Below are 14,995 nucleotides of genomic sequence, written 5' to 3'. Positions count from 1 at the left end.
ACCTAGCACCAGGATGACCACATTTTCGGGGATCACCCCAGGCTAGCGCCGAAAATCAATGAGAAAGTTTATATTATCATTTCAAAACTGTTCGATGTTAATTCAACACTTGAGGTTTAAATTCTGAGATCGATTGTACTGTTAAACTGGTCGCAGGAAAAAAAATATTTAATTGGTCTCTGGAGATTCAATATTCCAAAATATTAATAAACAATGGTTAGTTCCGGCTTCTTTTGTTCTCTTAGCTCCTCTCATAGAGCCATTTCAGATAGAATCAGCGGTTTTCATTAGTATTTATTAGTAGTAAACTGCAGCCACTGATTACCATTAATGAGCAAGTCTACATATAGGTAAACACAAATATTTCAATTCAAACTAAATCTAATGTCCAGCCACACACACACTCATACAGGACAGCGTATAGGATTTGTATATTTAAATTAAACTAACCTAACTACAATTTACAAAACAGTTTATTACATCTATTAAAAAAATATTAGTTTAGCAGAATACAGATAAGTTACAATTGCATAAGTTAAAAAAAAAATGTTTGTCATCAATAGACACATAGATACGACAGTATGGAATTACTACATTATATGTATAGATATTAACGAATTTAAATACATTGAAAGTAAAAGAAGAATGAATAAAAAAAAAACATAATGATACTTCAAGTATTGACAATAGGATGTCAACATACTTAAATTTTCGTGAAATAAATGAAAAAATAAAAAAAAATCTTTCGTTGACCATTCTACAACGTGTAATTAAAAAAAATGTTTTAGAGAAAATCTTCGATGAGTTTTGTTTCATTTTAAGCCAAATTATTCAACTTTTGAGTCCTGTCTCATATTACTAACATCAATTTATTTAGCGAGACTCACTTGCACTAGTCAAAGTGTCCATATATATATTTTTTTATTTTCCGTGGTCTCTACCTAAACATATATATATATATATATATATATATATATATATATATATATATATATATATATATATAATATATATATATATATATATATATATATATATATATATATTCACGTCGAAGACATGTCATATTCGTTCTAGGGTACATCACTCGATGCACATCAATAAACTTTCAGTCCATATTTTTATTTCAATTACATAAACATTAATTCCATTTAAATTTCTAGGTTCGACTTCTCATCCCCAACCATAGGGAGAAATATCTTTCATTATAAGTTATTCTGATATAATAGGTCCTTGGACCACTCCTTGGTCCCCTATACTAATTGAGAAATATTACGCAATTTAGGTCAATTTCAGGAGCACAAAACACATCTTAATTTCCAATCCATGGAGATTTAATCACTGCACTGGTGAAATTAAATAGTTGCACTTTTGAAACGTATCGGGAGGATTTGGGACACACTGTTTCCGAATTTCGGGTTTGTAAATTCACAGAGGGGAAAAAAATAATATTCGTCCAAGTTTTTTTCTTTTTTTTTTCTTTTTTTAATCTTGGTGTACTGATCACAGGCGAAAAATGCGGAATTGTTTTTCGCTGAAAATGTACTTTATTTTACGTCACATACTGGAGTTATCCAATGTCTTAAAACAACTATAGACTATTTCTATATTCTATGTATATTACTACAATACGGTATCATCCCTGTGATGAACGCATAAGATACCAGGATTACATTGTTGCCTGCTTCTTTATATTTATACAATCTTCCAAATTACGTTTATAATACTGATCTTTCTGTAACGTAAAACGTGCCCATGGAAGCTAATTAGTCGTCTATTAGGTTTTGTTTTATGTATATGAAGGATATATATTAATCATCCGATTTGCAGCCACCCCTAAAGCATTTCTGGATTATGTTATTATTATTATTATTGAGTTGAGTTGATTTTGAGTTTAATGTACCTTTCAGCAGCGAGGCTATATGAGACGGGACCTACTGATTAACGAAAGGCGGAAATTTTGGCACCAGTAGTTTTGACACGGTAGTTTTGGCACCGGTGATTTTGGCACCAAGAAACGAAGCAAACGGAAATTTTGGCACCATTTATAATTGAAGTACAGAAAATGTGGGAAAATACTCTGAATGTAATAGATATTTAAATTTACATGTTATGAACTAGAATTGTTCCAACACGACGAATCAAACCAGTGACGAATGTACAATCAGCGACAAAATTTCTTTCTCTTCTGTAAAATTTATTTTGCTTGTAACTTTGGAATTGATGGATTGATTTGAGTAGTTTTCTGAAATTTGCCGAAAACTATATCTGCTTTAAGTTGCTGAATATTGAACTCAAATCTGTCCGTCCATTCTGACAGTACAGACACCGGTAAAGATACTATTGGCAGTTTCATTATATATTCAAAGCAAGTTAAAATTCCCCTCTAATGGGTTTGTATTTTACTTTCAAGTGCAAACAGTAAAAGCTAATTGGAACCGAATTGAAAGCTAACGAATAATCTATCTCCTTTTGCTTTCCTGGTGGGAATTGACCCCTTTTCATTTTCTGTTGCGAATTATCCGTGACCCGGTTATATATATATATATATTGCCCACTAGCCCGGTCAATGAAGGGAAAATGTCAGAATAAATTTGTAGCAAGATGAATTATCTACCAATCGTTAGCACACATGTAAAGGTATAATTTCTCAAAATTCTCCTAAATTCTCCCCGATGCTTATCCCGCTATTCCCCTAAACCCCCCTGTGAAGCGTTTATGGCATCACTCATATCTTCGTTACTATATACCCTAGCGCGTTCACTCTTTTTTTCCCCCTAAGATTACGTAGTACAAATACGATTCAGTACAATTTATAGCTGGAAGTAACTGGTTAGGGGATATTTGTAAAAATCGAGACCCTCTCCCTCTGGAAGCGTTTACGGTATCACTCATATCTTCGTTATCGTACAGTCTGGCTTGTTTGTTCCTTTTTCATTTTATTTCTAAGACTACTTCTACAAAGAAGGTTCACTAAGATTTTTAACAGGGAGTAACGGTTTGGGAGATATTTCTAAGATGAATCGTGAAAACACCTGCTCGCATCGTGAAACACGGGCCAACAGAGCTGGCATGGCGTAACAACTGACTCGTTATCCCATCCCCCTTCTCTGATATTACACTTGTCTCACTTTTAGATATGATTTAATTAATGGATAGAATAGAAACGTTCGTAATATAATATCATCTTTTGATGTTAAAATATACTTTCAAAAATAATCAAACACAAGCAGGTTTCTAATCCTGAGAGAAATCCATATTCCATGAGGAGTAAAATATATAAATTAGTCCCTAACGGAGCGCTTGTTTAAAGGTTTTAGGAAAAAAAATATATATATAAAACGTCTTTCAAAAGGAAGATTCTGGGTGCGTTCGCCACTCCTCAGTGCCGCCTCTAGAAGGGTGGAGATAAATACGAATTATGAAGCACTGCAGTCCACACTTTTAGTTAGCGAACCAAATATCGAAAAATGTTTCAAGTTTATTTTTCAAACCTGCCCGCCCCCTCAAAAATTCCTGGATCCGCCTCCGGTATCGGCTGTTGCCAATTAATTGCTAATAGTCATAGCGTACCTTTTGAAATGATTTCAAACGTTCTTTGCATAAAGTCCGTTCGCACATGCACCCTTTTACTGTGCGCCCTGGAGCAACTGTTCCACTCGCTCCATTGTAGTTACACCACTGACCCAGGTCATACTAATATACTAAAAAATGTGATATTTGGAAGAAAAATCATTTTAATATGATAGCAAGGAATCAGAAAGGATTTTAAATTAAAATACGAACTCAAATGGGGAAGCGGTAATGGGTGTTCAAATGTTTTACCGAGAGTATTTTAGAAATCCCTTAAGTAAGGGACGTGAAATTCGGCATATCAACTCCTTGTTATAAATAACTGAACACATGCTGCAGCGTTGTCAAAAATTTCGATGTTGAAGAGGGAATAAAGGCCAATTTCTTTAATATTTCAAATTTTGCGATTCTTTGTTTAGAAAAAGGTCAAATGTAAGGATTTTTTAAATAGTAGATGTGTAATTCTGTATTTGAACTCTTAATTAAAAATAGTGAATATCTGAAAGCCACATAAATGTGAAGAAAAATACAATATAAAGAATGAGTCAGAAAAAACTTGGCCAGTAACTTTGACCAAAAAAGTAGGTAAAGAAATGAAAAGAAGAAAGGTCGTTTTAATACTTTAGTTGACTATAAAGTAAAAAATATTAAACACGCAAAAGATATCATAAAGAACTAATTATGGAAAAATGCTCGTACATTACTTTTAATCCGCTTCATAAGAGTTCGCACATCTTCTTCTGTTATTTGATTGGCAGCTGCAGTCCACTTGCGAAGAAAAGTTTTCAAGTCAGTCGCCTTCCCTTTTGATGTTTCCAATGTTCTTTTAATGTGGGCCCAATATTTTTCAATATTGGCTTAAGTTCAGGGCAATTTGGTGGATTTGCCTCTCTTCGAACTTCGACGATACTCTTTTCTTTATAACAATCAGTGGCTGCTTTAGAGTAGTGAGAGGTAGCAAGATCTGGCCAAAAGAAAACAGAGTTACTGTGTGACATCACAAATGGATACAAGCGTTTTTGTAAACACTCCTTCGTATAAATTTCGCCGTTAATTGTCCCTGTTGTGATGAACGCCTTGCTTTTTTTACAGCATGAACAAATAGCTTGCCAAATCAAATATTTTTTGGGATATTTGGGTGCCTTCCGTTGTTTAAATTTATCCTGCACATCTCCCCTCTTCAGTGCCACGTAGTATTCCTTTCCGGGAATTTGACTGAAATCAGCGAAACAATAGGTTTGGTCGTCCATAATGCAACATTCATATTGAGTAAGGTACTGATCATAGAGTTTTCTTACTGTGGATTTTGCCGTCAGTTGTTGCTTTTCGTCTCGGTTAGCTACCTTTTGTACTTTGAAAGATCGTAAATCTTTCCTTGCTTTAATTCTGTGAACTGTAGATTGGGACGCTTCTACCACACCAGTAACTGCTCTTTCCGATAAATTCGGATTCTGACGCAGCAATGCAAAACCCTTTTCTCTAGCTTCGGTTGGCTAGTCCCCGGTTTTCTACCTGAGCCAGGTTTTCTTCCAACAGTTAAATCGTGTGTGTACTTTTTAATTACATTTTGCACAGTAGACCGAGGGTACTTTACGAGTTTGCTTAATTTATTTAAGGACATACCTGGATTTTTGAGGTATTTGTTCACAAATAGTTTTCGTTTTTCTAACTGACTCATCGTTCTTTACCACACCTCGCGCACTTCACAACTGACAATCTATTCGTGAGTAAGATCGGCAGTCTGTCCTTGCTTATGCACAGTGCTGCCAATGTTCATCTTATATACTAGAAAATATGGCGGGAGGAAAGCGGCCAAGTTTTTTCTGACTCATTCTTTATAGACTTCATTCAGGTGATTCAGGTAAACCCATTTGTCATCCAGGCAGAACCCTGTAATGAGAAGGTTCACTATTTGTCCACTAGAGCGCAGTGCTGCATGGGTGGAAATGTCTTTCTTGCTTTCAAGAAGTTGATATGTGTAGACAGTAAATAGAAAGATTGGGTTTCAAGATTTTTTTATGACAGCTACAAGATCTTGTACAAGATCTTTTATGGTGTAGATTGGCCACTATGCAACAACATGCACTATGCGAATTTCAAAAGCAGGTCATTTACCTTACTTAAAATTAGAACAGGGAATACCTTTTGTTCAATATCTTGGGAAAACTTAAAATCCAAGTACACTTGTCGTTTATCGTCAGTTTGAAGTGCTCTGGAAGTTCGAGATACGCGCGCGCGTGTGTTTGTGTGTGTGTCTATCGGCATCGGTCGTTCTTAGCTTTATTTTCGAAAGTGCTGTGGTTAGCAGGTGGTACTTGTGTCTGAAAACTTTACTTTTTCACTCAAATACGTACTATTAAATTTCGCATGACTTTTCAGTGTTTGTGATGGTGATAATATAGTGGGATTTCTGAACAGTGTGCTTTTATTGGTGTGAAGTATTTTTAATTATTTTTACTGAATAATTTTGAAAATTATTACATTGTTAGATTTCGGTCTTCCCCCGATATATTCATAATGGAAAATCCACGAAGAGAAAATAGGAAGCGCAGTGCCTGGTGGAGTTATTTTACTGAACTGCCCAATAACAAAGCCAAGTGTGGAATTTGCTCCAATGTTATATCTTTCACTGGAGGATCTACGGCAAATCTTTCAAGGCATATGGCGAGGAAACATCCATCCAGTGGTATTAAGAGATGTAGTAGTGACGTTGTACCTGATCAACCTATGTCCCAGCCAACAACAAGCCAACAACCTATGTCCCAGCCAACAACAAGCCAACCATCTTTGCCCCTGCCAACAATAAGAAAACCATCTTTACCCCAACCAACAACAAGCCAACAATCCTTATCCCAGTCAGCAAATCCTAACGTTTCTCAAACCGCGACTTCCACCACGTTAAGATTGTCCAATCAGTCATATATTTCGCAATATATTCAGAAGCCAATTCCGGTGAACATGAGCAAGAAAATAGACCAGCAACTTGTGAAAATGGTTGTCAAAGAAATTCACCCATTCAGTTTAGTTGAAGATGAGGAATTCAAGAAATTTGTTGGCATGTTGAATCCAGGGTACCGCCTTCCATCTCGAAAGACGCTGTCGTCCACATTGATACCAATGTTATACAACGAAACAATGGAGAAAGTTAAGATAGAACTTGAATCAGCGTCTGCTGTTTCAATTACCACCGATTGTTGGAAATCAATGAACAACGAAAGTTTTCTGGCTGTGACTGCACATTTTATCAATGAAGAGTGCCAACTACGGTCATTTTTGTTGGACTGTTCAGAGTTCAGTGAAAAACACACCGCTGAAAACATAAGTACTGAATTAAAGCGTATTTTCACTGAGTGGGGCATTCGGGACAAAATAACAGCAATTGTGAGTGATAATGCCGCTAACATTGTAGCAGCTATCCGTCTGGGTGGGTGGCGTCATGTGGCATGTTTTGCCCATAGTGTTAATTTAGTTGTTCAAGCTGGGATAGATGAAATAAAATCTGTACATTCAAAAGTAAAAAACATAGTAGAGTACATAAAAAGAAGTCCACAAGCAGCAGCAAAACTCAAACAGTATCAGCAACAGATGGGACTTCCGGAGCTCAAACTGAAGCAAGATGTGATCACTAGATGGAATTCCACATTCGATATGTTTCAACGCATTCTGAAATTGAAAGAACCAGTGCTGTCTACCCTGGCTATCACCAACCCGGGTATCGAACTAATTACAAATATTGAATGGAGAACCATTGAGAAGGCATGTCAAATTTTGAAGCCTTTTAATGATGTGACACAAGAAATGAGCTCCGAAAAGGGAGTGACTATTTCCAAGTGCATATTATTAAGCAGAGCACTAACAAGACATATGGCGAAGATGGAAGGAGAAGAAAATCAACCAGAGGATGTAACAAAATTAGTAACGACGCTGTCACAAGAACTACGGAAACGATTTGGAAGAGTAGAAGACATCCAGCTATTGGCAGAGGCCACTCTCCTTGACCCTCGTTTTAAGAAGCAAGGATTCGACGACCTAAATGCGTTCTTAAAAGCAAAGGCGTCTATTGAGCATAAAGCGAGAGGAGTTGCCATAACTTCAACAGAGCAAGAACAACATTTTCAGCAATCAAACAGCGCGGAGACATTCGAACTCTGGAGTGATTTTGATACGAAGGTATCCAGCTTAGTCACTCCTGGAAATCCCACTGTTGCTGGTATTGTTGAAGTGGATAAGTACTTGGTGGAAACGTTAATAAACAGACGAGAAAATCTACTGCTATGGTGGAAGGAAAGGCAATATGTTTACCCTGTATCAAATTATGAAACGCCGGTTATGTATAATGGCTACATCTGTCCCATGCGAGAGAGAGAGTTCTCCAAAGCAGGTCAAATTTTGACAGAGAGAAGAAGTAGGCTCAAAGCATCAAAAGTATCTCAAGTGCTTTTCCTCAATTCAAATGTTGAGTAACAGCCACCCTCCATCCCTCATTATGTAAATATATTTGTAAATAGACAAAATAGTAATTTTATTATAAGTAGGATTTATTAGCATTTGACACTGATAGTATTCTATTTCTAAATTAGTGTTTCACCACCTGTTGACTCCTTTAGTGATCTATTGACTGTAAAATGTGTGAGTCCGCGTTATTTTTCTGTCAAGTTAAGCCACTCAACCGGGAACGATACAAAAATTGTATGTTGAAATTTGAAGTTCGGCGAACTTTTTGGATTTCTGGCTGGTAATCGACATCTAATTCATTCTAAAAGGTAAGTTTCATTATTCCTTTTTTAACATTGCTAGATGGAGTGGGTCAGTGAGTCGCGGGTCAAATTTTGAGTTGTTAATCAAGGTGAAGAGACCCACTTTGTCTCACCATGCAAACAGTGGCGGATCTAGAAGATAAAAAACTGGGGGCAGACAAAATACTCAATGCCAAAAATATGTATATACTAGCTTCAATTATGTTGGTCACTCAACAAAGTGGGGGAGGGGCTAGACCCACCCGGCCACAGGCTAGATCCGCCTCTGCACATAAGTGTTGCTATATGTGGTACTAAAAAAAAAAAAAAAGTGGATTTACGAACGTAGATTCTTGCTATACAGTGCATATTCAGGTCAACATTGACTTTCGAACTTAGCACGTACTCAGTGCTGCTTGAATGTAAAGATTGTTGCTGCATTCAGTAAAAAAAAAAAAAAAAAAAAAAAAAAAAAAAAAAAAAAAGATTTTTTTTGTGTGTTATAATGATGTGCATCTGCAAGAGTAGGGTGGCCATATTGTAGGAGGAAAACAAGTAGAATTTCTAACTGAAGACAACCAAATTCAGTACGAAGAATAAAAACATAGGTAATTATTATTAATTACAAAAATAATGTATAAGTAAAGTAATTGCTACCATAATTCTCACTTCTCATTCTTCAAAATAATTACTAAGAATCAAATGAAAATTTTAGAATAAATTTAAAGAATTAGGGCTTTTTCCGTCACATTATATATCAATATGTAATTATATATTAATAAATTATAATTACCCATGTTTTTATTCTTAGTACCTAATTTGGCTATGTTTCCTTCAGATTCATTAGAAATTGTACTTTTTCCCCTTCCTGCTACACACACATTTGACACACACATATATGTATATGCATATTGCGCACCAACTCGGCACTCCTAAGTCTTAAATTCTAGCGACGCTACTGATGCTCACATAGGTCATGCACTCTGTGAGAGACTTACGGATCGTTAATCGTTTTCCTCCTATAGACACGCTAATACTTGCAACCCTCGGTCCTACAGTTAGAATAATTTTAAAGTTGTCGGATATTTCACAATACTTTTCCAGAGGGTCCCACCTATTTACGCAACTGAAAATGAAAAGGAATGGGAAAATTTTCAGGAACGTCTTTATATATCCTTTATATATCCTTTATATATATATTACAGACGCGGATCCAGGATGTGGTCAAGGGGGTCTAAAGAATATCTAGTCTTCATATTGTCCAGTGAATAGTGTAATCAAGTGCCATTTTATCCAGTGTAAATTCGGGCCTCAAGGGGGGTATAGCCCTTATAGCCTCGCCTTGGATCCGCCTCTGCATATTATATGTATACAGAGGCGGATCCAGGGGCTATAGCCCCCCTTGAGGTCCGAATTTACACTAGATAAAACGGCACTTGATTATATTGTTGACTGGGCAATATGAAGGCTGACTGGGATAGGCTTTAGCCCCCCCTTCTTGATCACATCCTGGATCCGCGCCTGTAAATATATAACGCAGAGTAATGCTCTGATTATTAATTACTTATGTTTACATTGTGTTCTTCATTCCCTCATTTCAAATCTCCGTGTTGGAATAAAACTTAAAAGGATTGAATTGTTTTATAGACTTAACTTGCTCTTATAAGAAGTTTTTGCGGAGCGGGGAGGTGAGAAGAATTTTTGTGTGTAGGAGGGGCTCGAATATGAGGTTCCGCCACTGGTTAGTATTATTTTATGTTTTAATTTGCCATTTGCCTCTATTTCTTTGTTTCTTTCGCGGAGCTCAGCTCGCATTATACGATACTCATGTTTGTTTTAATATTTCTTTTCAATGGTCTTTTCTTTATGTCCAGCTAAAGACGGGAGTGGAGGGGAACTTCGTGGTAAATCGGAGGTATATATTCGCCACTAAAAAACAAGGCCAATATGATTCCCTTTCGTGAGTTCTTTCGTTCACTGCCAGTTTTGACTGCATTTTTTGATTCCTTCGTTCCACATCCACCTTTGATTCTATTTGTGAAGCCCCTCGTTCCTTTTTTTTTTTTTGTAGTAGTTTGTACGACAATGTTGAGAAAACGAAGGAAAGTTTGATTCCATGATTCCTTCGTTCACGCCACTCTTTGTTTTGTTTAGGAGTTGGCGGGGCGAGAGGAAGGAATGGTCGTCCTTTCGTTTATAGCTTTGTAGAAGGGAACTTCGTTAACTTTCGCAGCAAAACGAAAGTGTTCAGCCGAAGATGTTCAGCCAGTGTCGTCTACGTCTAGTGTTTCTTCCATTTGCCAAAGGCGATACACATGCTGCTTTGCAGTGCATACTCGTTCCTTTCAAAATGAGTTTGATTCCTTTCAAGGATTCGTTCCATTCGTTCTCAGAAAAAAATCGTTCCAAAGGAACGACTCGTTCGCGAACGACACATCTCTATTGGGAACTTTGCTAGCTTACTCCCCCACCTTCCGGTACGAACGATTTTCGCATACCAACAAAAAGTACGATACTTTGTATCGGTTTATACTGTTCTGTAGTGTTAGAAAGTAAGAAAAAGTGGGGGGCAGGTTCATACAGCCCTCGTACAACATCCTATAATCGATTTAACTGGGTCATTTGAAAGTTTTTTGTTTGTACCGAACAGTAGCGTAACTAGAATTTTTCTCAGGGTGGGGGGCAATGAAGGGCCCAAGAAAATTTTGAGGGACCATCTCCAATGAATGAAAAATGTTATTCATATATATATATATATATATATATATATATATATATATATATATATATATATATATATATATATATATATATATATATATATATATATATATATATATATATATATTGTGTGTTTTCAAGGTGAATGTTTTCATCTTTGTTGTTCATGATTTTACTCTTTTACGGTGAAAATGTATGAATTTACTACTTCAAACAACTAGGATACATTAATACAATTGATTTCCGATATAAGTAAGTAGTAATTTAATCGCTGCATTTAAAATATGTGTGGCTGGTTGATTTAAGTGGAAGCAGAGAAATACACTTTTAAAGGTCAAGAAAATAACTTAGAGGTTCGTGCCTCTACTTAAAAGAAGACCTTTCTATTCTTGTGGGCAGCAGCAAACTTATCAACAACTTCTTCAAGGTCTAACGATTTAGCAATTTTCTTCAATATAAAGTATTCCTAAGTTTTTCAACCTATCATCAGTCATTGAATTGCCTATATGTCTTTAATCTTTTCAAACATGAGAATGGCCTTTCACATGTAGCACTAGAAACTGATATAGTCACAGAGATTATATCTAACTTGTTGGTTTCTAGAAATGCGTTTTTGTAGAATGCGTTTTTGTAGATCAATGAAATTCACGAAGGAATCAACTTTGGTTTTCTCTCGTCTTCATACAACTTAATTGTGTTTGGGAGGATTTTGAGTTTACATCTGAATATTTCCAGATCACTTTCATAATACTGGGCCATATGCTCCACAATGTTGTAATTTAGAAAGTTTTCACCTTTTGAATGTAGAGTGGTGATTGATCTAATGATTTTGCTACATGATCCAAAACGTTTTTCCGTCTCAGTGATTGCTTTATCAATGGTAGGCAAAAAATGTATCTTAGTATATTATCTTTAGAAAATTCGTTTTCTGCCTCCAATGAAGGAAGATATTCATCCAAAATGAATTTGTGATATTTCGATGGCGAATGTCTAGTTCATTTCCACGAGGAACCCCTATGTTCTATCTGTTTCCGGCTTTGGAATTTCAGGACCATTTTCTTTGCATATGCACAAATATTCTTGATAAATTTGTTCGAATGTTGTTCGTTGAGAGTCATATTCTCCAGACCACATTTTCGACAGCGTTTGAACGAATGAATCTACAAGAATCAAACCTTCCGACATGTCTGCATCTACTTACAATAAGGCGAAGCTCAAAGTTACAGCATGGCAGCAGTCATATTAAATTTTACCCGAAAACATTCCCTCCCGTATAGATGACATTTACTTCCCGGATGCAATGATGGAAGTAAATAAATATCACAAGTTCCAGATCTCGTTTAATACCGCATAATAATATAAATAGTTGTTTGGTAGTGTAGCGAAATTCATTGATTCCTAAAAAGAGGGAGAGAAAAATCTTCTAGCAAACTTTATTCTCCGTTCGCTCTGGGCACTGAGGCTATGAGAGTTGTTTGTTCTGAACCACCAGCTGTTACGTTGGCAGTTGTATCTGTGTTCGTAGGAAGCCACGCCCCTTAAAGGACTCGTGCGTGTTTCGCGCGATGACGTAAGCTGCCACCTAGCTGCCCGGCTGCTACGAATGACTCGTTGCAGTGCAAAACAGGTAATACTAAGGGAAAGTACGGAATCAGAGTTTTGAGTCAAAATGAACGTTCGTAACTTAGAATTCTTGTTGAAACATGCTTAAAAAAAAAACAAACGAAAAGTAATATTGAAGTCACTAATACAGTTATCATTATAAATGCTATTTGCGTTTATTTAAGACTCAAAACTACTGGTTTTGTGGCTGTAAAAAAGACACAAAAGTGTAAAATAAAAAAAGGGTATCTGGGAGTAATCACCAACATTTGTGCGTTAATGTTTGCTGTATTTAAAAGCGATTATTACGGAGTGGGAGAGTTACTTTCTGCTCATCTGTATTGGTTGTTTTAATACATTAAAAGGCTTGTTTAAAAAACGGATAGAATTTATAACAGTGAATGATTTGATGGTTATACATTGTGGGCGAGAGGTGACTGGTTACGTCTTGCATTTGAATGGTAAGAGCCCTGGGTTCAATACCATTAATTATTATTGAATATTAGTCCCAGAATAAACGATAGCACCTAATATAAAGCGTTTTTATAATTGGAAAGAATAATTTAGGGCTATTAGTTACTGTGAATGGAGACTGGTAACGTACTTGGTTTGATGTGTAAGGTACTGGATGTGATTACATATAGTCAGTTCATGGAATCTCATAAATAATACGTATGTGTACGCTTATATAAAATTTTTCTAAAAATACTAGGTACTAATAATACATATTGAATTTCATTTTAGTAATTAGCTAATTGCAAGAAAATATATTAAATTTAAAGAATTGTTGAGCAGATCACATCGCGTACTAATCCTTGGAGGAAATTAAGTAACACACACACACACACACACACACACACATATATATATATATATATATATATATATATATATATATATATATATATATATATATATATATATATATATATATATTCAGAGCCATAGGCTCGCTTTGTCAAATACTAACATAAATCGTATTAATATCGAGCGTTTTCGGTTGGGCTCGACTGTTCAGATATTGCCTTAGCTGGCCATGTATTTTTCTTTCTCAGTTACTAACAAAAAATCAGGCAGCCACAGACGTTAATTGTAATAAAATATTGGTATTTTTTAAACAAATTGTTTGATTTCTCTGGGATTGCGGCATATATACATATATTTTCCGGTATTACTTCTAGTTGTTCCTGAACTTAATGTCTTCATGACACTACTTAGAGTAATACATATTAAGTTACCTGTTTTACACTGCCAGTGCTGCTTGCTTAGCTTGGGCATAAAAGGGCAGGCTTGCAATACACGCATCCCAGAAAATTTGACTAGTGAAATCAAACAAGGTCAAATGGTTGTTAGTAGAATACTAGATTTGACTGTTGCTATATAAAATTAAAGGTCTAAAATATTGTGTCCCTGTTATATATATGTTTATCAATAATGGAGTGTAATGAAGATCGTAATATGTCCATTAATTCAAGTTAAAATTTTTCGGATGAATTTGATCCCTTTAAACCATTAGTAATGCAAGCATGTGCACCGGGTCATGTGGGGAACTATAGTAGAGTACGTAATACTAGTTCTCGGATAGGAGATTTAATAAATTTAACGGACCGTAATCAAGCTGAATATTCAATCGTAACTATGGATAGGCCAGCTATAAGATTTGAATTTAATAAGGATTAATCGAGGGTATTATATAGTACCATTCAATTACAAATAAATCAATTGCCACTCGTTGATGGCATGAATAGTGACATGTTATTTGAATTTCTAGTGGGTATTGATGATATGATAGAAAGACAAGCTATTCCGTCAGAGGCGGTATTAGTGGCTAGTCTAAGCCGAACCAAGGGTGAATTGTATCGTGAATTTATATGTCTTTTAGAAACCACCACTGGGTGGAAAGATATTTGTTCCCGATTATTTGTCAAATTTATTTCTACGATTGCGCGTTGTACGTTTATACAACAAAAACTATATCGCGTTATGAATTCAATGGAGTCGTTCATGTAATTTGTACATGAAAAACAATCTATTTCGAATGTCTTCTGAATGACTCTTGACGAAGTTTTCTTGTCAGTCTAATTTGTAATTTAGCTGTCCCCGAATACATACGCTATACCTAAGTAATGGGATACCCAACACATTGGCAGAGTTACGTCAAATGGCAGATCTTTATGATTCACATAAAAGGTATACTATGGATTTTGTGAAAATAAATCAACAGTTGCGTCCTACTAGTAATTTGCTTTACCCTAGTATTCAATTTAACAATCCGAATCAGGTTTCTTCTGCATTAGGCAAAGAAGCTTTGCCAAAGAATCAAAGTAGAGCTTTCCTAAGTAGTTCTGCAAATAAAGGGAAGA

The 14,995-nt window shown here is 35.8% G+C and overlaps 1 protein-coding gene across 1 annotated transcript; it reads left to right on the top strand.

The window, feature by feature from the left end:
• Positions 1 to 6,090: 6,090 nt before the first annotated feature.
• LOC145661477 (E3 SUMO-protein ligase ZBED1-like) lies at positions 6,091 to 8,037 on the top strand. Its single transcript, XM_081726792.1, has one exon. The coding sequence runs from the start codon at positions 6,091 to 6,093 to the stop codon at positions 8,035 to 8,037; it is 1,947 nt and encodes a 648-aa protein (XP_081582918.1).
• Positions 8,038 to 14,995: the final 6,958 nt, after the last annotated feature.

Source organism: Thermobia domestica, chromosome 10 (genome assembly GCF_964235325.1).
Source record: "Thermobia domestica chromosome 10, izTheDome1.hap1.1, whole genome shotgun sequence".
Taxonomy (NCBI): Eukaryota; Metazoa; Arthropoda; class Insecta; order Zygentoma; family Lepismatidae; genus Thermobia; species Thermobia domestica.
The sequence above is the reverse complement of the archived record's forward strand: the minus strand, read 5'-3'. Positions and strand labels throughout refer to the sequence as shown.

What these genes read in the sequence shown, in the direction of transcription:
- LOC145661477 (XM_081726792.1), top strand. Translation starts at nt 6,091, where the DNA reads ATGGAAAATCCACGAAGAGAAAATAGGAAGCGCAGTGCCTGGTGGAGT.